At 45.1% G+C, this 24,116-nt stretch overlaps 1 protein-coding gene across 1 annotated transcript in view; it reads left to right on the forward strand.

The window, feature by feature from the left end:
* Window positions 1-2,335: 2,335 nt before the first annotated feature.
* The window catches only part of USF3 (upstream transcription factor family member 3), a gene marked incomplete at its 5' end in the record, with an annotated part of 37,526 nt that continues 15,745 nt past the window's right edge, over window positions 2,336-24,116 (forward strand). Inside the window, 3 exons of the mRNA XM_084272058.1 lie at window positions 2,336-2,383; window positions 19,884-19,948; window positions 22,301-22,329. Of these exons, the coding sequence (XP_084128184.1) occupies window positions 2,336-2,383; window positions 19,884-19,948; window positions 22,301-22,329 (142 nt within the window). The remainder of the gene's footprint in view (window positions 2,384-19,883; window positions 19,949-22,300; window positions 22,330-24,116) is intronic.

Raw genomic sequence — 24,116 nt, forward strand, 5'->3', positions numbered from 1 at the left:
AGTTCTTGTTGGTTAAGACTATTTACAATAAAGCTGCAGCAGCTCTTCACCTGTCACACGAATGGCAGATCATCTCATCTGCTGAACATAAAGCTCTTCCAAATATTTGTGCGAAATCCATTTTGTTCAGGGTGGGGATTTTTTTAAGCTATATTGCCTTATAATTGATATTCCCTACCAGAAATGGATGCTGCTGCTCACAGATTTCCTGTTACATACGATTTCACCAGTGGAGTTTTTCCTCCTGCTGGGTTTCTGATACTGTGTTTCAGTTATCTAACACTGCACTGGTAATATGAAGATTTATGAGCTGAAACACCCCAGGGCACAAAAGGGTGGCAGAAGGTAAACTTTGGTTTGCTGCTTTGGACAGGGTGTACCTTTTTAGCAAAAATCTTCACTGAAAAAGCACGCTACCCTTTAAAAGGGGGGTGGTGCGTGTAGCTTGGTTTGTACTGGAATAAATCAATGGAGCACTGGCATCTCATTTCATTTCTACTTTGTGTCATGTCAGAACTAAAAAAATACGAAAACTGAAAAAGTATTTACACTGTGAAGTTGCCATTTATGCTAACTTTCAAATTTCTCTGCAAAACCAGATAGAGCTTTACATTTTTTCACAGCTGGCAAATGAATCTTCCACTTACTGTCAGCTTTGAGTAGCTGCTGCTTGCCAAATAATCTTAAAATTAAGTGTTGGGGGTTTTTTTCCACATGTAATTGCTACTATGACTCATTTCAGCAACAGAAAAAGTCCTTGGATGCTGCTTCAGAAGCTTGTCCCTGCTCTGTATTATGTTTTAGGATGGTATGAGGATAAAAGAGGATTTCTGGGAAAAGGGCATCTACGTTTTCCATAAAGCCTAAACATCACAGTTTGTTCTTAAGCAACCTAAAAAGGCAGAAGCGGCTTTGCGGCTCCAGTTACCAACTACAGGTGAGCAGAGAGATACGATCATAGAATCGTAGGGGTTGGAAGGGACCTCGAGAGATCATCGGGTCCAACCCCCCTGCCAAAGCAGCTCCCTAGAACATATCACTCAGATAGGCATCCAGGCGGGTCTTGAATATCTCCAGAGAAGGAGACTCCACCACCTCCCTGGGCAGCCTGTCCCAGGGCTCTGTCACCCTCACTGGGAAAAAGTTCTTCCCCATGTTGGTGCGGAACTTCCTGTGCTCCAACTTGCAGCCATTGCCCCTTGTCCTGTCCCCACAGACCACTGAAAAGGGGCTGGCTGATTCCCCCTGCATCAGATAATTATAGACTTTAATTAGGTCCCCCCTTAGTTTTCTTTTCTCAAGGCTGAACAGTCCCAACTTACTCAGCCTTTCCTCATAGGGAGATGCTCCAGGCCCTTAATCATCTTTGCAGCCCTTCTCTGGACTCTTTCCAGGAGATCCCCGTCCTTTTTATACAATGTACTTGTAAATGGTAGCTCCCACTTGTAAAATACATTTGAAAAGAGTTCTAGGAAGTACCTGCTGCAGAACACCGAAGCGGCGACGGAGCTTCGCTGGGGCGCGTCCGGGCAGCCGGGCCCAGCGCTCAGCCTGCGCCAAGCGCGGCTGCGCGGGGCGCTCTCCCGGAGCGCCGCGGCGCTGCCGCTCCGGCGGGACGCGGCCGTGAGGCGCCGGGAGAAACGCTCTGCGGCCGCGGTTACCTGTGACCGCCCGGAGCTGCCCCGGCGCCGCGGCCCTTCCCTCTTCCAGCTCTTCAGCGGCAGGCGCGGGGCTTCCAACAGCCGCCGGCGCGTCGTGCTGCGGCCCCGGGGTAGGAGCGAGCGACGGCCACCCCGAAAGCGGGGGCGGCAGGGCGGGGCGGAAGTGCGACTGGCCGGTGGGGACGGGGGGAGCGGGCGGGTTCTAAACCGGCCGGGGAGGGGGAGTTTTGAGCCCGCGCTGAGGGAGCGCTGAGGCGACGCGGAGCGCCGGTGCCTCCGCTTCCCCTTTAAGGCTTTCCGCCCGCCTCTCGCCTCTTCCGGCGCCCCCTTGCCTCGCCTCTCATTGGTCGGCTGGGATGCCGGTCTCCTACAGTTCCTGTTTCGGCCACCTTAACTTGTTGACGGCTCGCACGCCAATCTCAATCTCTCCGGGTTTTGATTGGGTCGCCTCGCCAATGTTTGTGGCGGCGATTGGCCTGTGCCCGCTCCGCCCCGCCCCATTGAGGCGGGCAACGCCTCCCTCGTCCGGGCCTTCTTGATTGGCCTAGGGCGCTCAACCCGTGTGCTCTGATTGGTCGTATGGGCTGCGCGTGTAAGTAGCAGGGTGCGCTGCGCGGGAGGGGATTGGAGTGGAGGCAGCGGCAGCGCGCTGACACGGGGTGTCCGCTCGGAGGATGGTCCCCGCGGTGGGGCTGCCGCTGCTCAGCCCGCCCAGCCCCCCTGTGAGTGCCGGGCGCTGCCGCGGGGGTGGGCCCGCTGCCTGCGCTCAGAGCGGAGCCTGGTGAGCGGGAGGGGGGGGAGGAGGAGGAAGAGGAGGAGGGGGAGGAGGGGCGGGACGGGGAAGCGGCAGCGGAGACGGGGCTGAGGGGGTGCGGGACGGGGCTGCCGGTGGCCGCTGCTCGCCCCTCCCCCGTGGCGGCCGCCGCCGTGACGAGGCGGTTGGCACAGGGCGCGCCCTCCGCGCGCGCGGGGCTTCGGCCCTGTCGCCGTGGCGACGGCGGGGCCGCGGGCCCTCTGCCCCATCCCCGGCAGCCGCCTTGGGCCTCCCCCAGCCTCCGCCGCGGGGAGGGGGGAAAGGACGGGGCGCTGGGCTGGGCTGGGCCGGGGGCCGCTCCCCGCCCTTCTCTCCCCGGGACGCTGGTGGCGGCACCGCCGTGGGGGCGGCCAGGACACCCCTTTGTCTGCCGGTGCCGGTCCGTGTGCCCGGGTGCGCCCGGCCCGGCCTGCCCGCGGGCACGGCTTGGGTAGGGGCTGCGGGGCCGGAGCAGGCCGGGGCTGTGCAGCCCCCCGCGGGGAAGCGGCCGGAGAGTGCGGGCGGCTCTTTGTGGTGCGGCTGGTTGCTGCCCCTCGGGCGCTCCGGCAGGCACGGTGGCTACGGCCGGGCTTTGCTCCCGGGGTTCTCTCTCTTCGGCTGCCAGAGTTGGCCGGCTCCCTGCCCCGCGCCCGGGGGGGTCTCTCGGCGCTGGTGCCTATAGCCGGGGAAAGGGTAACGGCGCCCGCTCACGGGGTTTGGAGAGGGAAGCGCTTGGAGCTTTCGTCGCCTTGAAACCTCGCTGACCCGAGACAGTCGGCTGCGCGTAGCTGCTGTTCAGAAATGCCCTCTTCTTCGCAGAGTGAAGCGCGGGCACCGTTTCTCACCCATAGACTCTTTTCGGAATAGCCCGGGATAGAGAACGTGCTGTGCATCTCCTCTGCGTGCTTCCCTTGTCGTGACATCCCCACCTGGAAGCCTGTCAGCTCCAGAGCGCAGAGTGAAAGTTAGGCTTTTTTCACTCAGAACTCGGTCCCTGTAAACTTTGCCTGTTGGTTGCGTCTTCAGCTTGGCCTCCGAAGGCAAGGCACCGTATGGACACGCTCTGCCTGTTCCTCCTTCACCGGCTGATTGTAGCGCTCTGGCCAACTTCGATCAGATTTGCCACTGGCAGAGGTCTTTAACGAGATTGAAGCCCTTCAGTTTGTGGGGATCGACATCTGACAGACCTCAGAAGATCGGGGGTCGTTTCTCATGCTAAGGATAGGGCACCTGGAACCCAGCTCCTTGTGACGGACAGCACAGGTGAAGCGAGTCCGTCCACGGGCATGTGGCTGAACCCAGCTGGGTGTCCAGGGGAGCCTGTAGGAAAAAGGTAGAAGTCGGGAAGAGTAGAAGGAGGGGGTAATGATGTGTTGAGTCACTGGCCGTGAGTACATGGAAAATCACATGTCTTTATTTTTACTTTTCACGTAATAGCTTGGCCTTCTATTAGACTCCACCCAGGCATATGATTATTAAATACTTTAGGGAAAGATAAGTTAATGGCTGCACGGTTAGCATTTGGAAGTCAGGTAACGTAATTGCTTGGTTTGAAGCATGATTTTAATTTTGCTTTTGCATACACATGGCACGGGGACAATCTTAATTATGTGATTATATTGCACAGCACTTTAACAAACTGCTGTGTGTAGTTTCTCAGTTGTCAGTGGTGTGCAGTAATGAGACAAATAGGAAGGAAGAAATTTCTAATGGGGAAATGGTTATTATAAGGGTTTAGAATTTTTAGTTCTGACTTTGATTCAGTGCTGTGATAATAATCCACAGGCATCTCTTGAGGTGAAATAGATTTGACAACTGAAAATGGAAAATAAGATTTTTAAAATGCTTGTGTGGCCATGATTTTAAAGGGCATGTATTAAAAATAACATATCAGGTGTGTGAAGCAGTAAGAGAATAGTTGCAAACTTTGAAGTATTTGGATATCACTTATACCCTCAGAGACTTACTTATCTCCTTGGGTTGTAGAAACATGGGAAGGTTTCACAGAGTAAGGTGAACAATGGTGATGGGTCCTGGAGGGGTCTGACAGCTGCAAAGAAATCATTAGGCTTTAAGTGCTTGATGGTGGCTCTGCTACTCTGATTCCTGGTTTTCCAAGTAGTGTTTCAAAGAGCTGACCAGGGATAGACTGGAGAGACTGGCGCTCAAGTGGCACTGTGATGCATGCCTGACACCTGCCTGCTGAGCACATAGCGGACTTGATGTGTGTAGCTGAAGTTTAGTTTTAGTCTGAAATTCCAAAGGCATCTTCTGAACAAGGCAGCCAAAATTCAGTGAATGTGTTCTGCTGGCTGAGCACCTCCAGCTGCTTTTCACCTTGTCTCTTCTGGCGTGAACCTTGGGAAGGTTTCTGTTTGTTTCTTTAATTCATCCCTTTAAAAGAAACACAGAGCTACTTTTTGTGGTGGGTTTTGGTTGGGGTTTTTTCTTTTGGTATTTTTTTTTTCACTCCATATGTGGAAATCAGAACACCTGTGGCTTGGAGGTAGTGAAGTATAACAAATCTGCAACAATTTGGGATAGTGCTCTACTCAAGTATCCTTTCACTGTGCAAAGTACTTTGGTGTGTGACATTATAACTGATCACATCAAGCTCAGATGTGAATGAATACAATGTATGGGTTGAGGATACTATGTAGGGTAGGAGAAATAAATATGGAGAGAAGCCAAGAGCTGGAAGGTGCCATATTTGACAAGAACCATCCAGGAATTTAAGTTTCGTACGGCGGTGCTTGTGTTTTTGTAATGAGCTTTTGGATCTGAGGTGGTCTTAGGAATAACTTTGTAAATGACATGTGGCTGGCTTGAGGGATAAGTAGAGCAGCATTTGATATGAAGGGATTCTCAGTGAATCATAGTTGTTTTGCCTCGTAAGAACTTCTGAAAACTGTGGTGAAGTCTGTGCCGCTTCAGAGGGCAGTATCACAGCTCAGTGCTTCAGCTGAGGCAGCTTTCAGTTAAATAAAAGTATTGACCATGGCCCCCAAAACAGCCAGCGTGGTGCCTCGCTGTGTGTACAAACCAGGTGTTTCGATGAATGTGGGTATACGAAACTTGTGCGTGCGTGGCATCTGACAGCTTCAAAGGTCCTAAATGTTTCATGATGGGTCTAGTTGTAATCCTCAGGCTTCTGAAGAAGCCTTATACTTGTCTCCAGCCTACTTGCCCTTAGCATTGCCAGTCGCTTCCTGTGCTGGCATTCTTCATCTCCGTGTTTGTGACTCCTTTATTCAAGCCGAGTCCCTCGGGAACGCATTTGCCTGTTCCAAAGGCTATCGGTCTTAACGCGAGTTCTCTGCGTGTGTGTTCTGGGAAGTCAAGTGAAAACAGATTGAGTGGTCGGGCTTCCTCTCTTTCAGGCTGTAGCAAACCATGAAAGTCACAACTCCCTGACTCAGAAATGTCGTGCAGCGCCCGCTTCGTGTAACGCTAACCTGACTTGCTGGTTAAAATACAATTCCAGGTTTTACACGTGCGTATCATGTGTCTCAAGTGTACTTTGGTTTGACCTTACAAGCGCAGCGCTGCTGTTGTGCTCCAAGAAAGCACAGGAGTGATTCTGCACTTCTGAGTGAGTGTGCATAGGATTGACACATTGTGTGTAAACCAAGTCTGTTATCTGCATGAAAAGCCGTGGCATTAGTCTTTTAAGGTGAATGAGTTACTTTTACAACCATGGCATATGATAGCAGTCTTTTGCGTTGACTGTGCTGTTGTGATACAGATAAGAAGAAAAGTAGCAGGCTGATAAAAATGTTTCATGCTTCATCTTAAGAAGCGCCTTGTTCACTCAGTTATCTGAACTTCTGTCAGGTTAATTGACCACGAGGAAGGCCGTGAAATGAGATCAATGCTCCCTGAAAGGGCATCTCAGTCATACCAGTAGTCTTGACATCAAAGTAAGTCCTTTGTGGTCCATCCCTTGTGAGACTGGAATTATCACAGAGTGGATCTACTAAGTTTAAGGTCCAGGTGTGGCTTTCTCCTGTCTTGTGATCTGGAAGTCATCGGTGTGATGTGCAGTGCTATGAAAAGATTATTGAAAGCATTGTTCTCTAGGTTGCTGACACTATTAAAGGAAGTGTAAAGGCGTTATGGGAAGAGAAGATCTTGAAGAGGAAACATTTTTTTTTTTTTTTTACATTTAAGTAGCTGAAGTTTTAAGCAGTGGAAAAAAGTTGCCCATTTGGGACACCTGCCTGCTCTTGTAGTCTGTAACGAAAGGGTGGCTTACAGGGCAATTAATTCATGCCAGCCTTTAACCTTTGAAGTTGGACTCCGCATTGCTTTCATGCACCAGTGAAGGTGTTAGCTAGAAATTGAATGCAAATCTTGCACTGGTTGGAAATTACCTTTTGCTCCCTACTACAGTTCTTCACTTTCTACAATAATAAAATGGTGCTGGCCCAACACCGAGCAACCCCAAATCAGCAAAATGATAAGGAACACCATTTCATTTTTTCCACCACTGGAGAATCCATAATATTCAGAGATGGTGTTTAAATATTATTTATTTATAGTAAAAAATGTTTGGTTCTTCTACTTGTCTCTCACTTGTAAGTTCTGAGGATTCCTGTATAATTGGAGAAGTTTAACTAGTGTTGGCATCATCTTGTGTCATAGTTCCACAAACATTAAGCCAGCTCTTAAGCTGTTCCAGTGTCCTTGTTTGGGAGTGGGGAGCTTCTTTGCTGTCTTCTTGCAGACTGGATTTTTAAGTTGAACAAAGGGTCTTGTGTGAGTGCCACTGGAGCCAGGTAGAGGCTGCACCTCTTGGCATTATTTTGGAGCAGGAAGGACAATAGGGAAGGTAACCATCTTATTGATTTTTCCTATTGCCACTGTAAAGGCAATTTGCTAACTAAGGAAAGTCAGGCAGCTGGTTTAGTGTAAGTCAGTGACTTCATTAGCATTCAGGTTCTGATACACACACGAAAATTGTTATTGTACAGCGCATGGAGTTTCAACTGTAGGTTGCCTTGCAGAGCTTTGTGTAGCTTAGATCTCTGCCAAATTTCAGTTGTGTTGAAGCCAGGCTGAATGGCTGGGCCTGGAGAGTGGTGATCGGCAGTGAAATGTCTATTTGGAGAACAGTGACTAGTGACCTATTCCAGTGGTTGATTCTGGGTCTAGTCCTGTTCAACATCTTCATCAATAATCTGCATGATGAGGGTATGCCCTCATCAGGTTTGCTGGTGATACCAAATTGGAAGGAGTGGCTGATACACCAGAGGGTTGTGCTGCCATCAAGAAGGGCTCTCACCAAGCTGGAGAAGTGGGCTGACAGGAGGCATATGAAGTTCAACAAAAGGAAATGCAAAGTTCTGTACCTGAGGAGGAACAACCCCATGATCAGGCCACACAGGTGCAAAGCTGTGTGGCAGAAAGCAACCTGAGCATGTTAGTGAACACCAAGTTGAACATGAGCCCATAGTGTGCCCTGGGTGCAAAGAAGATGAATGGTATCCTGGGCTGCATTAAGTAGAGTATTGCCAGGAGGTCAAGGGACATGCTCCTTCCCCTCTGTTCTGCACTGATGTGGCCAAACCTGGAGTCCTGTGTCCAGCTCTGGGCTCGCCAGTGCAAGAGAGACATGCACATACTGGCGAGACCCCAGTGAAGGGACACAAAAGTAATGGAGGAACTGCAGCATCTCAGCTGAGGAAAGGCTGAGGGAGCTGCGACTGTTCAGCCTGGAGCCGAGAGGGCTCAGGGGGCTCTCATTAAGATACACAAATATCTAAAGGGAGGGTGCAAATGGGATGTAGGCAGGTGTTTTTCTAGCAGCTTTCAGAGACAAGACAAGAATTGATGTGCACAAACTGGAATGCAGGAGACTCCATCTGAACATCAGGAAACACTTTTTTTTTTCCCGAGAGGGGGTCTCCATCATTGAAGATACTCAAAAGCCATCTGGACATGGTCAGGGGCAGCAGGCTCTAGGTGGCCCTACTTGAGCAGATGGGTTGGACCAGATGACCTCTGGAAGTCCTAACCTCATCTGTTCTGTGATTCTGTAACACTCTAACCTGCTTCAGAATCTAAGAAGCCTGCAGAAGAGTGCATACCGAAAAAGTCAGTATTTATAGTGCTGTAGTCGCATCTTGCTTATGTGACCTGTCCTTGCTGTGTTTAGTTACAACTGCAGCAGTTGGCATTTGCATCCAAACTATAAAAAACCCCAAACTGTGACACTTTCTATGTGGTAGTCACCTGTATTTGGTTGGCACCCGTGAGCTCTCTACTTCCAAGGTGCAGTTTCCTTGCTGTGCGGTATTAGCTGGGGGCTGCAGCTCTGCCTTGGAGCTTCTAACCAGTCGTGCACCTAACACTTGCACACCCTTTCTTCTGTCTCGCTCTCTCCACGGCTCAAGGTGAAAACCTCTTCCATTGGAGGCAGTTGCCAGGTTCTTTGCTGGTGTCTGTGGTCATTTAAGTGAAATTGGGGCAGAGCTGAGGGCTTCTTGGGCTTGTTTCTTTCTAAGTCTGTGACCAAAAGTGATGCTCAGTCTGAACAGCTGATCATTTGGATGATTAAGTATTGTCTTTATCTGAAGCAGGAGTGTCTGTCACAGTCATGTTTAATATTCTCTGTGGTTGGCCAGTTATGCAGAGTTTCTAATGAGGCAAAATTTGCAGGATCGTGAGCCTTTACCCATTCCTTTCAGAACTCTGCAAATTAATAATTTGGAAATCTTGGTTTCATTTCTGCACTATTGTCAGTGCCAAACTTCTACAGTAGGCTTATTTGGTTTTTTTTAGTGCTTTCAGAAATATTTATTTACCCCTTGATAGTTCATGCATAGTGATTCTCCTACATAAAGAGTTCCTAAAGCAGTGGAATTAATAAATCCAGGTTTCCTGTGGATTTGCACCTAGTGGTTCCATTTTCTGGTGTCTAACATACATTGATGTTGCTTTTACATTTCTTCTTTGTAAGTGGTTGCTAACAAAGTGCATCTGCTTTCCCTGGTCACCTGGGCTCAGATAGCTTCAGTCTGGACCTCTCCGTTAAATCTAGCGAAAATAGTTTGCAGCTTTATCCCCACCAGTACTATTGAAATCTGTCTGTCAGACATCCAGATCTTGAGATGAGCCCTTTATTCCTGGGACTGGAGCAATTGTCCAGTGAAGCCACTTTCTATATAGAAAAAGCTCTGAAGAGCAAAGGTGCGAGATGGCATTGAGGTTGTGAAGGAGAATGAGACATCTTCTGTCTGCCAAAACATTTTGTGAGTAGCCTGGAATGAAATGACCATTGCAAGGCTGTGGGGGTTTTTGGTTTTGTTTTGATCCAGGAAGATCTTCAGGAAAAGAGGGAAAAATACGAGCTTTGGAAGAAGGGGCAGGTGTCTTGGGCCGACTTTGGGAATTTAGTAAGATCATGTAGGGAGAAAGTCAGAAGGGCTAAAGCTGAACTGGAACTCAGACTGGCCAGTTCTGTAAAAGATAATAAAAAGTCCTTCTATAGGTATATTAACAGTAAGAGGAGGGTCAAGGAGAATCTCCAGCCCTTATTGGATGCTGAGGGAACATTAGTGACAAGGGATGAGGACAAGGCTGAGGTCCTTAATTCCTTCTTTACCTCAGTCTATAATAGTAAAGATGGATATTCTCTGAGTACTCATCCTCAGGAACTGACTGACAGAGAGGGGAGGAGTAACAAAGTTCCCATGGTTAAGGAGGAAATGATTAGCGACCTGCTTGGCCAGTTAGATACTAACAAGACAATGGGGCCAGATGGGATTCACCCAAGGGTGCTGAGACAACTGTCAGATGTGCCTGCCAAACCCCTTTCCATCACCCATCAGCAATCCTGGCAGACTGGGGAAGTTCCACTCGACTGGAGGCTGGGAGATGTGACACCCATATACAAGAACGACTGGAAGGAGGATCCGGGGAACTACAGGCCTGTCAGTCTGACCTCAGTGCCGGGGAAGATCATGGAGAGGGTCATCTTGGGAGCTATTGTGCAGCACATGCCTGATGGCCAGGGGATCAGGCCTAGTCAACGTGGGTTTACAAAAGGTAGATCCTGTCAAACTAACCTGATCACCTTCTATGACAAGGTGACCCACTTAATGGATGAGGGGAAGGCTGTGGATGTGTTCTACCTGGACTTCAGCAAAGCCTTTGACACTTTCTCACAGCATTCTGACTGAGAAACTGGCTGCCACTGGCCTTGACAGGTGAACCCTCAGCTGGGTTAAAAACTGGCTGGATGTCCAGGCCCAAAGGGTGGTGGTAAATGGAACCAAATCCAGCTGGAGGCTGGTCACAAGTGGCATCCCCCAGGGCTCAGTCCTGGGTCCAGTTCTGGTCAACATCTTTATCGATGACCTCGATGAAGGGATTGAATGTTCCCTCAGTAAGTTTGCAGATGACACTAAGATGGGAGGAAGTTTTGATCTGCCTGAGGGTAGGGAGGCTCGTCAGAGGGATCTGAACAGACTGGACCAATGGGCTGAGACCAAAGGGATGAAGTTTAACATGGCCAAGTGTAGAGTGCTGCCCACGGGACATAACAACCCCATGTAGCACTACAGGCTTGGGGGAGGTTGGCTGGAGGGCTGTCAGGAAGAGAAGGACTTGTTGGTGTTGGCTGACTGCAGGCTGAATATGAGCCAGCAGTGTGCCCGGGCAGCCAAGAAGGCCAATGGCATCCTGGCTTGTATCAAAAACAGTGTGGCCAGTAGGTCTGGGGAGGTGATTGTGCCCCTGTACTCAGCATTGGTGAGGCCACACCTCGAGTACTGAGTGCAGTTCTGGGCTCCTCACCATGAGAAGGACATCGAGGTCCTTGAGCGAGTCCAGAGGAGGGCAGCCAGGCTGATGAAGGGGCTGGAGGTCAAATCCTATGAGGAGCAGCTGACGGAGCTGGGGATCTTTAACCTGGAGAAGAGGAGGCTGAGGGGAGACCTTATCACCACCTACAACTACCTGAAAGGAGGTTGTAGAGAGGTGGGCGATGGTCTCTTCAGCCAGGTGACAGGAGCTAGGACAAGGGGAAATGGCACAAAGCTGTGCCAGGGCAGGGTCAGGTTAGATGTTAGGAAAAAAATTTTCACTGAAAGAGCTGTCAGGGCCTGGAACAGGCTGCCCAGGGAGGGGGTTGAGTCACCTTCCCTGGATGTGTTTAAAAAAGGGTGGATGAGGTACTTAGGGATGTGGTTTAGCATAGGACAGGAACGGTTGGACTCAGGGATCTTAAAGGTCTTTTCAACCTTGTGATTCTGTGATTCTGTTTGGGGGCAGAGTGCATGTGTGGTTGGTTTTTAAAGCTCTTTACAGCTGGTAATAACGAAAGCACTTCTGGAATAATGTGCTGGCCTTTTCTGAAGGACATGGTAACATGCTGTCTGGGCAGGTGCTATGGAACTGTTTTCATATGTTTTGCAAGTTTTGATGCTTCTGAAAGTTGAAGGCAAGTTTCATTAATTTTTCAAAGATCAACATGGTTAGAATTATGTGTCTTAACAGTGGAGTTGGGGGGTAAATTTGGTCAGCTTATATATTAAAACTGAAATAGTGTTTTATAGTAGCTATTACCTTGGCCATTTTTGCCTTTAGCCCCATTAAGATTCACAGGGAAATCCTTTGCTCTGGAAGGTCCATGTTTGTAACCAAATCTCAGGGTGGATTTCTTCTGCACATTGTAAAGGAGTTTTATAGTGAAGATTCATACAATATTGCTTCCTCTGTCGTGAACCCTTGACAAGTTCTTATTTATGCCAGATTTCTCAAACCTGAAGCCTATAAAATGTTCCAAGAACTTGACTGTGTAATGCTTTGTACTTAATTGCAAAGAAAAGATATTTTTTTAAAAAAATGACACGATAACTATCTGGATGTCCTGCACATTTAGGTTCTATATTTTGCACTGCTTGTTAATTAGGGTCTTCAAGAGCAGCGAGTTGGTTTAGCATGTGTCTGCCTTAGCTAGTGGAGAATCAGTTGATACCTCAGATGATACTTCACAGAGTTTTATAAACAGATAAGGTGAGGAGCCTTTGGAGTCACACAACATAAATGAGCTCAGGTTAAAACAGAAAAATGAAGCAGAGAATAATATTCTGATTATATCAGTGTGACCAAAATGGAAGTTTTTGTTTTGGTTTTAAATTGGTCATCAAGCCCCGTGACTAAGCACAGTTCTTTGAATAGAGATTTCATCTGGAGGTAAGGTGACATCAGAAAGCAGAATTAGACTGGCTCTTGCTGAAGCTGTAGTTTCTGCATTTGTCCAGCTGGTCTTTGGTGTTTCAAATAGAGCTTTCATAAGCACGTGGCTTCCTCAATTCTAAGTAATCATCTTGGTTCAGAGCCCATGATGACTTGCATGGTGCAGCTTTTTTGGCTTTTTTTTTTTTTTTTTCCTCCCTTCAGGAAAGGGAATTATTTGTTCTTTAAGCAAGGCATTGCCAGCAAGGTGTGTGTTCCAAGCAGGTCCTGAGTGTGCTCCCACTCATCCTCAGCCACAGTACAGGCAGTCTCTGTCACCTAATACAGGTAACCTCACCCGCGTGGAGATTGCTCGCCTGTTACAGAAGGAAGTTATCTGCAATCCGTTTTGTATCCTCTTAGCCTTCGCCATCAAAACAGCCTTCTTGGCTTCGTCAGGTGTAGCTTAATTAGGTGTCTTCTGTTTGAAAAGAGTTTTCTATTTCTAAGGGTGTTGCAGGTCACTGTACACTGAACACCAAGGAGATCAGCACTCTTGCAGTGTAGTGACAGTCCTCGTATTTTCCTCACTTCCTTCATGAAACTGGTATGTGGCAAAGTAGTGTGAATCTTAGTTAAATGTATAAAGAACATGGAGATCATGAGGATTCCCCTCACCATTGCTTTCTGATTTCCCAGAGGACCCTTTGATCTGAAGATGTTCTTTAAGGTGACAGCTCTGGTCTTTGTGAGTCTAGCTTGTGCGTTACCCATTTGCAGCTCTTTACCTGCCACATACCTGCTTCCATATAACAATTTACCCAGAGCGTGGGCAATAGTTTGCATAGGCATCTTCCTTTATTACCACTCTGTGCCACTTTATTGTGTAGTACCAGGGTTGGCCATGCAACATGTGAGAGGAGCAGCAGCTCACACCTGGATGCAAAATATCCAGAGATACCTCTCCTTAAATAGTTTTTGTAACATCATCAGCAATTAAGGGACTTGGTTGAGTAGCTGTGATATTTTTGTCTCTGCCCCTACCCTATGATTTAAAAATAAATGAGGTTGTACTAACCTACGAAGATTTGAGGGACAGCAGTTGTATAACAAAAAGAATAAACTCAAGAGGTGGATCTTCAGGTGATGAATAGGAAAGTTCATATTTTCTGAAGCAGATCTGCTCGGGATTTCTTAGAGGAATGACCCTACAACTATGCTGTCCTGAAGCTGCATGTTAGTAAAGGGGTCATGAGCAATAATGACTTTAGTATTATAAAAATGATAAATAAACCCAAAAATTAATGTAGCTATTAGGGAATGTCACTTGAATGATAACCCTGCTTCTTCCTCCAATGTTGTTATTAAAAAGAGGAAGTTTACTATCCAGTTCTCTTGCTGTTCTTATAGAATAGACTTACTGAAACTTTTCTGCTTTAAGTCAGCAGGTGGGAGAATACCATTGTATTTGAGTTTAGAGTGTACAAACAAAAAGAGGCAAAGAAAATCTCTAAAGAAATGTTTTTCCGTCTGTTTTGTTGGGGTTTTTTTCAGACAACTTTTTTAAAAAAAGGAAAATAAGCTGATTTTATGACAAATTTTGGCTTATTGGCACTGTTTTTCTGTTTTTTTAACTAGCAGAAGCTCTGGAACAGTCTGGTTGCTCTAGGAAACTGTCAGCTGGTTTGCATCAGGAATGTGCTTTCTGTGAGAAGTCCAGGTATCTCTCTCCTGCCCTTTAATCCCTCATGCATCCCTCAGAAGAAGTTGGTGTGTGTTGTAACCGGTCTGACACCAGATGGTCAGCCAGCACGTCTGTGCAACAGAGCTGATCATAGACCTGAGCAGTATCCAGTCAATTACCTGTAGTATCAGCCCTGACCTCACTCCTCCTCCTCTACCCAGCCTCAGGTTTTTGTAAACATCTGGCACCTTCCTATCCTTGAGGGGTTTCATTTAGGTTGGTTAGTGGGCCTGGCTCTTTTTGTGAGCGGGAGGATGAAGAGACACAATGCAGAACCAAGAAAAACTTGGTTTCCGCAGAAACCAAACTGAAAGATATCAAAGGTTTTGGGGTTGTTTTGGGTTTTTTTTCTGGCTCTTACCAGGAAAAAAACAGTCCTCTTCAATTTCCTGCACACTAGTCTCAACAGGTTACTTTTACTGGCAGAGGCAGTTGGTACGTGCAGGTAACAATCACAAAGGTAAGCTTTTGAGTTTAATTTCCTGTAACCATTTTATTAGGTAAGTGCAAAATTAGAATTCAGGGGGAATAAAAAAACAGCATTAAGTGGTGCCTTTTTGTCTTAAGGGCACCTTGCTTGTGCTTAAAAGCTTGGATTAAGGCCCTGGTTGAAGCACACCTTGTTTTAAAACACATGAACAATCAGAAGAAAGCTCCAGCAGTCACTTGAATGAGGAGGACACTGTCTTGCAGGGAAGAAAACAGCATTTGAGTAGTTATTATCCAGGCATTAGAATTTATCTCAGCTGTAAATCATGGCTGACTGTGAGGTGTACAAAACTAGTAAGAACTGTGAGACTGTAGCAGTGTAACAGCATAAGCTTGCTGAAGTACTCTAAGAGGAGGGGAGATTTGGACTGCTCGTAGCTTTACAGAGAATGTATAGTTTCGCATTAAAAAGATACTTTTTTTCTGCCTTATACAGAAGAATGGAGTAGCTTTACTAATTTGATTTGTAGAGCCAAAGATAACAGATTTGAAGAATTATTTTGTTATAGAAATAAAGGTTGGAAATGCTTCCTAAATAACAAGATAAAAGGTAATGTAAAATAAAATAATCTAGACTAAAGTTTCTCTTGAAAAGCTGAATCTGACGAGTGTGTTTGTTATGAAGAAAAGATTTCCTAAAGTAAGTTGCCAAATACAACAATTTGGTTTTGAGTTTTCTGTCCTTTTTCAGAACTGTAGAAGAGATTAAATTACATCAAACTGCAATCTCCAGAAAAGAAAATATCTTCTTATTTCTGGGAATGGTGTTGCATTTACATTAAAGATGATATCAACCTGAACTATTAAAAGAGCTATAAACTCCATGAAGCTTGAGGGAACCCTGCTACTAAATAAATATAAATGTTGAATTGCATTGCTTCTTCATCTGGCTAAAGAATGTAGAATATGCTACCTTCTTGCTGCAGAAGGCATTCAGCTGAGTCAAGTGAGCACGTTTGGTGAGTGAACTTAAAGTGCACCTGTCCTAGAGCTTACAAAGCAAATAACACGTTTTCTGCTTTAGACAATCAGTGAAGGAGTCTCTCCATGAAGAAGTATTACTTAAGATGGAAGAAGTAAAGAGAAAACCCACTGTCAAAGCTCTGGTGATAGAACAGCTGCAAGGAAGAGTTGGAGATGAGATAAATGTTATTCTTCGACCTGCAGAAGTCTCCACATAGACAATTTTAAAATTTTTTGGCTTTATTCTGCAGAGCCCATATTTTCCACACCCCCTGGTGTTGCCAGCTCTCACTGCTCTGAGGAAAACACAAAGGGTTTTGACCTTACTGAGTAAGAATAGGAGAAAACTTGAGGCCACCGTGTTTCTTACAGTACAATTTAGCAATAGAAACCCCAGAGGTCCATGCAGTTGCTCTTTAACAAACTTAACTGCCTGGTAGAACATCAGAACTTGAAATAAACCAACAGGTTAATTAGATCATGTGTACAGCCTTGTTTTTTTCATATCAATCCCACAAAACTGCTTTGAAACTTTTTTTGAGAAACATTGGTTTGATGATAAACTGGACTTAAAGCAATTCCACAGTTAAGTGAAGTTAGAATGATGTTTCCCCGCACTGTCTTCTGTATGAAGTGGGCTGTAGATCCCAGTAGAACTGAATTATATCAAATACAAATTCAAAGTTATTTGTGTTTGATAGTTTGAGTTCTATATGCTCCATGTATATTGAGTAGCATCTGGCTTGAAATGTGCAGGGAATGGCATCAGTTGGACATAATTTTTAAAAAAACATGCAGGGGAGGAAGAAAGAAACAGGGAGTATATTTAACACTTTTGTAATAAGGGGTTTACATGTTTTCAGGACCAAAAACTGGCTACAAACTTAGCTGAAATAAATTTCAGCACAGACTGCCTATCTCCCCAGTTATTATATACAGTGTATTGCTGAGTCATGTAAGGCAATCTGCTCAGGAGGAAGGAATAAGGTGATCAGAAAACTGTAGATCCTGACTTTGAGAGGTAGGGGTGGTGCTCTTAGGGATAAGCATTGAGCTGAGGGGACACAGACCCTAGACAGAAGAATACAGGAATATGGAGACGGGGAAGTGAGTGCTCTGACCTGGGGCAGGGGAGGATGGGGTTGTGGATGTGATCTGGCCTGTGTGGAGGGAGAAGTGGGTGCAGTCAGAAGGGCTGTGTCTTTTCTAGGGGTAGGTGGGTAATTGTGGGTGGGTGCTTTTTTACACCCTTTGTCTTCACACAGTTGTGCTTTGTCTGGAGCCCTGTCTCTGGCCACCTAAGTTCATGTTAATGCTTTTTGTGTTAAATATTCCTTTGGTTCTGAGGTTGTATAAATTTGGATGATTTTTTTTTTTAAAGGTTGCCTGGTGACTATATTAATTAGTCTTTCAGAAATGTTAAGTTCACTAAAACTAAGACATTTTTCATATTTTTGCTCTGATTTCCAGTGTATTTGCTGTGATTTAGTAATGCCCAATAACAGATACATCACATCTGTCCTTGCAGATGGTGCAGAAAAGTAAAGGAACTGGGTATATGACTGTCACACTGTGCAGTCCAGCATGTTCCTTTTTTTAAGTGTAATGTTTGTGAGCTTTGCTGTACCAGAACTGTGTCCAGACACTCTTGTGTTCACACCCTAACCCTGCACAATATACAGTACTGCATACACACTAAATTAAATGACCCCTTTGCCCTCTTGAGTAGCTATTTTACCTGAACCACAAGGCATTGTCTTAATGATGAATATATAAGAGTGTAGCATGGCCAGCCAGGTACTCTGCTTCTAGTGTCTTTGCTGGTGGTAGCCTTAATGGGTGTCAGTTCTGCTGGACTGGTTTGGCACAACTGGAAGAAAAACCCAACAACAAACAACCCAGTGAATCAAGCTGTGCTGACCTCAGTCTCTCAGTGTACGTGCAAACATTGCTCTGGTTGCCAGCAGTATAAAAGATGCCTGGGCTCTAACCAGATGTACTTTTTTTCTTAATAATCAGAACTGTATGCCTGCTCAGCTCTCCTAGGTAACCCTTTCAGCATTCAGTCCAGCCACCCTGAATATGATGAAGAATAAGTAAGCACCGATAACCATCAGCAGCCGTGCACAGGAAGGATAAGTTATGGGGTGCCGTGGGTGGGAAACAGGCCTTCAAGAGTTGTGAATTTTCACTAACTTTGAGGACCTGAGATGCCAACTGGGACTAGTCTTACTACCCATAAACAGTACTGAAGTTGTTAGTGAATAAAGCGAAATAAATTTAAAGGAAAATAAATCTGTTTTTAAGATGAAGTAACACACCAAGGTAATTTGTAAGAGAGTGAATGAAAGTGCTGAAGTTGCACTGCTACTTTTTCCCCACAGTAGAAGACTTTGTTAACTTCATCAAGTTTATTTGTAATTTATGCAGAGCGTGGTCAGTGACAAAGGAGAAAACAAAGCCTTTCCAGATAAATAACTATAATGTGGTGCTCCCACTGACAGGCTGGGGAAGCCTTTGGTGATCGTGTTTCAGGCAGGCCCACTGGAGCAGTATAGTGCTGTAACTTGTCTTGGGGGATTGTGTCTAATTTTGCAGTGCTATGAACACCGTTTTTTAAGTGGAGGAGTTAAATTAGGTTCTTGAAAACTTCAGGCACTTTTGAGTTCCCAAAACTGGATCAATTAGTAGGATGTCGACTGTTTGCTGTACTTCGTGGTTTGCCAAAATTTCCTGGGTCTTCACAGGAACAGAGAAGGTACTTGAAGGGGTGAAGTGATAAACAGCATCAGTTCATGTGTTTCTCCCAAGTTAATCTTTACTGAATGACAGCACAACGTTCAGCTCACTTTTTAGAGTATAAAGGCTGGAGAGCAACAACCAAATTCTGCTCTGGCACAGTCAAGGTTGTTTCTGTTAACGTTGTGCACACGTACACGTGGCCCTTTCCAAAGCGTCTGCGTCGGTGCTTTGGGAGCTCTGTGGATGGATGGCTTTCTGGTTCCTAAAGAGAGACTTTTTCTTGATTTTGATGCCAGTAGGCTGAGTTTACATTAAGAACTGCTAGGTGTTGAAAGCTGTATTAAATCCACCCCAACTCCCTTACAGTACAAATTACCCTAAAGGTACAAAGCCTCTTAAAAGAAGCCCATGAGCTTTCCAGGAGGAGCCAGGGAGAGGTTAAAGCTGGAGGAGGCTGAGGGCCCATGGGAAGAATTGGAATAACAGGTTGGTTAGGGAGAGAATCAGCAGAAAGAGAAACTAAGTACAGATCTCAGCCTTACCAAAAAACAGATTTATTTTTTTTTCCTCCTGTGTCCCCTACAGCATACTTCATGTAACTCAGCCGTTCCCTGGTAGCTGCGTATTCGACCCTCATTGACTTAATCATTACCTTTTGTTTAGTATTTTCATTCTGGTTTTCTCAGTACAGGCTACTGATTTGCTCAAGATGAGGACAAGTGAGGTGCAATTCGTTAGGCCCCTATATATAACTTTATTTCGTAACTTTATTTTTAACTGATTTATATGTGTATGAGAGAGCATAGGGCATGATTTGGGGCCATTTTAAGCATGTTAATTCAGTAACAAGTTTTATAATTTGCTACGTTAGCAGCACTCTAAATTTGTCTTTACTAAAACGTCCTCATCAAAACTTCATTTTGCTTAACATTCAAGCTTTGTTTGGAACTGGGAATTGAAGGCCTGCTTGGATAGGAGGAGCTGTACCTCCTCCCATTCAGAAAGCAATCGTATGCTAATTTTCCTCCTTGCTTCCTTGATGTAGTTTGGTTTGTAGTTTGGTTTATAGTTTGGTTTATATTTAAAGCAATAGAGGACCTGCAAACCAGTTCATCATAGACAATAGGAGTTCACGCTGCACCCAGCTAGGCGAGGTACTTCATTTTTAATGCTCACTTGACAAGGTGTTGTACATCAAGGTGATGGACTTCAGCGTACGTTGTGGTCAAAGGCAAAACCACGTGACAAATGCTGTGTGCTAAGAATTTGGAAGACTACAGGAGTTAATTCCTTCCACCATTTTCTTCAGGCTCCCTTCTCCGAAACCATGCCAGAGATGACAGAGAATGAGACACCTACGAAGAAGCAGCATCGGTGAGTTTCTGTGGGAAAATGACTGCTTTGTAGTTCTCAAGTCTGTGGCCACGTTACAATTATGAAGTTTCTAAAAAGTTTGGCAAAAGCTAAAAGTTTGGAAATAAGGGTTTTGACAAGAAGTTCAGAGTGTTGACCAGAGTTGATCCAAAAGTTTAGGAGCTAGGGCTGAAAAAATTCCCTTTCTTTTTTTCTCCCACCTATGCCGAATTATTTGTCAAAGACATGCTTACCTGGGCCACCTAGGCAACAGAGATTCTTCTATTATTGCACTGACTACTCAGGCATGTATAAAACTGTGTCACCACCTCAGTTAGAGTGCAGCCTGTCTTACTGCAGAGACTTCTTGTAGATATTGGGGGGGGGAACTGTACTCATTTTGACAAAATAATTTAGACCCTTTCCTCAGCTCCCTGTGGCATCTGGATCTTCTGGGTCTTACTCTCAGAATACATCTTGAGGTTGAACACTGTGACCAGAATTTGTAATGAAGTGACTTGGAGCTCATCACAACTTTTACATGTTTCCATTCCTTTATAGCAGCATGTTGATCAGCATGATTCCTCTTCTGGTGGTGCAAGTTTTCCATGAGCAGAAGGTTCACCACTTCTTGAATAGTTCTAGAACAGATGCGTAGACTTCAGCTGGCGTTTATGTGACTTGAAAGTGTTCATCTTTAGGCATTATTTCTTAGCAAATGTCTCCAGGTCTGACCACCTGTGTTGGCATTAGAGTCTAGTCATGGTTACCCAGGTTAGTCTAGATGCACACACTCCTTTTGGTGAGTTACCAGAAATAAATGTGTATCAAAGTGTAAAGGATGTACACTCCCATAGTGATCACACGTGTCATCCACAGGTATCTTGTGTTCTCACTTCAGATTCCTTGTTACCCAGACTGGGCTCCAGCAGTGGGAGAGGAGAGCAGAATATGCTACTCTGCTTTTCGCCATCTCTGGCCAAGTATTTAGACTGAGAGTAAGCTGCTGGACAGAAATCTCCTGAAAGATCTTTATTTTTCTGGCATATTTCTTTTCCAGAAAACACATACTTTCAGGAAGTACAGTAAAGCAAAGCATTTGGCTTTCTGTATGTATACAGTACATGTGATTTGTGTACGTGGAGTACACATTTGGGATATATCAACTGGGGCTTGTTCAGCCTGCAGAAGAGAAGGCTGCGAGGGACCTCGTTGCAGCCTTCCAGTACCTGCAGGGAGCATGCAAACAGCTTTTTAAAAGGGTAGACAATGGCAGGACAAGGAGGAATGGATTACAGCTAAAGGAGGGGAGGTTTAAATTGGATATTAGGGGCAAGTTTTTTTACAGAGAGAGTGGTGCTGAAACAGGCTGCCCAGAAGAGGTAGTGGATGCCCATCCCTGGAGGTGCTCAAGGCCAGGTTGGATGGGGCCCTGGGCAACCTTGTGTAGATCCAGGTCTGGAGGCTGGTGGCCCTGCCAGTGGCAGAGGGGTTAGAATTCTATGATCCTTGGGGTCCCTTCCAACCCACACCATTCTATGATTCTACGACTACTTGAGGTACTGCAGAATGATTCTGACCTGATTGCCATCAGTCCAGAAAGCCCAAGTGCCCATCTGAAAACAAAAGAATCCTTACATGCCCAAATTAGGTTTAGACAGAATTTTGAGGAAGTAAAGAACCACAACTGCAGAGGAATCACACAGAATGTTAAGGGCTGGAAGGAACCTAGAAAGATCATGTAGCCCAACCCCCTGACAGAGCAGGGTCACCTAGATTAGGTCACACAGGAACACGTCCAGGTGGGTTTTGAATGTCTCCAGAGAAGGAGACTCCACAACCTCTCTGGACAGCCTGTAGTTCTGGTTTCTCAAGCAAAGGAAACATGTTTGAAACTAGGAGGTGCGATGCTTGAACATAACATGTCTGAAAAACCAATTTGCACAGTAACATATTCTCCTCTTTCCTTGATTCAGTGAACATAAAAGCAATATTTCAAATAAATGCTTAACTATCTTCTTAGTAATTAGTTCTATTTTTTTTTAATATTTTGCCTTATTGAGCACTGGATAGCACAACAGTTGTCACTGAACAGAAATGTAAAAATCCAGCCCTGGCCTATAAATAGGTAACAAAAATCAAATTGAGTATTACGCTGTGCCTTGTTATACTGTAATTGATTTACAGGAGTTAATTTCTGTTGGAAACTATTTAATACCAATGTCTAAAGCCAGTCTTGTAAGTGTGACTTCTTTCTTGTTCGCAGAGCAGAATATTTAGTATTTTTAGATGTAATGGAAATAGTAAAAGAAACATTTGTCTGTAGATTTTTTCTTCTGTTTCACATCACTGTTTTCCCTTCACATTTCACAGAAAGAAAAACCGTGAGACACACAATGCAGGTAAGAGCATCATGCTTTGTTGTTTGGTCTGGAAATAAGCACAGAACACTCTGAACTATTAGAACACTTTTTGCATGGAGAGGGTTCCTCTGTAGGAGTTTATCATAGTAAAAAATCCCACCTTACTAAACCCCTTCTTGTGCTCTTGCCTGGAATATCTGCACAGAAGGCTTTTTTGGTTGGTGTCTAGTTTGCTCTTTTCTACAACACAAGGTTATGGTAGCAGCCCAGGCATGAAAGTAGGACCATGCTCCTGGCTTTTCGTTGCAAGTAAACCAAGAAGTAAACAATTCCAGTTGTGTTCAGTTCTAAAGCAAAATAAATACACAGGCATTCATGCACAGATGATACCCTTCTCCCTTAATACAGGCATGGATGTCCAACCTGAGAGATTTAGAGGTTCCCTGGATTAGAAATATTCCTGTAGCCTGTTCCTGAGGCTCTCAATTGGATGTTGGCATCCCAGAAATTCTGTACCAGTAGTGGCTGTATGTTGCAGTTACAAAGTGTTCATTTACTGTGCTGAACTCTGCAAGATGTGGGGACCAGCTCCCGTTAACCCTGTAGCTTGCTTGGTCATTAACATCTGGACAAGCTGAGTAGAGCATGGAAAATATAATCAGAACAAAGGAATAGTGCTTCACAACTGCTGTGATAGCTGTACGAATTAGATATGTAAAAATTAAGACCCAAGGATCATGTGTTTTAATCTTTATACAGCTGCTCTGATTGATATGCCAAGTTTGTTGCGGAAGAGACTTTGTCTAGCTGTGTTTACTGTGTTTAGGCCTGTCTCTGTCAACACTCCCAGTCTGTTCTGAAATACAAAAAATAATTCAGTCCTTTGGAAAATGTAAATTGAAGCGACGGGCTTCTGAAATTTTAAATTAAATTCTGAAATTTGAAATTGAATTGCTAAAATTAAATCAGTATGTCCTTTGTAAAGGGGTGCAATAAAATGTGCTCACCTGCAGATCACGGTGGGTTTTTGTGTGCCACCAAAAGCCGCCCGGCTGCGCCAACCACGAGGCGACACTCAGCACAGCGAAGAAATGATACGTCGATCTGAATCTTGACAAAGCCCTGACATGACAGAAGCTTTTTTTCAGGCTCTTTGGGGAAAAGGCACCTGATAGTCTTAGTCTGCATAGAACACCAAAACAATTCACTCAAAAAAACCAAAACAAACCCAAACACCAAAAAAAAAAGGCAAAAATAGCTCTGTGAGACTGATCCATATTTGAAAGAAGCTGATGCTGGTGGGTGGACAACAGAGAGATTAACACTGTCTGAAAAAAATGTGCCCAGAAGTATTTACACTGCCAGACTTGTAGTGTAGACACTTTGTGTCAGTGTTTAGGCCTTGTGAAGAGGTGAGTGAATGTCTCTAGAGAATTATAAATGAAGCATTTTCTGGCCTTTTTGAAAATAGGTAATTCACTGGAAGTACTGTTCATTAAACATTTGCCTCACTCCCAGTCATCATCAGACCTTGCTGAACAGTTACACTTTTGAACATAAAAAAAAACTAGAGCTTCTGCTATAGTCAGCGTTGGCTGCTCCACCAATATAAATTATGATTGAAAACTGGTAAAACATAAATTATTTCTCTTCTGATGCTAAATGTGACATTAGAAACCCAAATTTCCTTTCTAAATCTGAAATTGAGTCTTTCTGTGACCTTGGTTCATTTGCTTTCTGTATGGCTGAAGTTAATCCATCTGCCTCTTGGAAAGGGTTTCCTGAAACTTGGTAGAAAGCAGTATCAAAACCTGAACTTTGGGTTG

Source organism: Gallinula chloropus, assembly GCF_964237585.1.
Source record: "Gallinula chloropus genome assembly, chromosome: 1".
Taxonomy (NCBI): Eukaryota; Metazoa; Chordata; class Aves; order Gruiformes; family Rallidae; genus Gallinula; species Gallinula chloropus.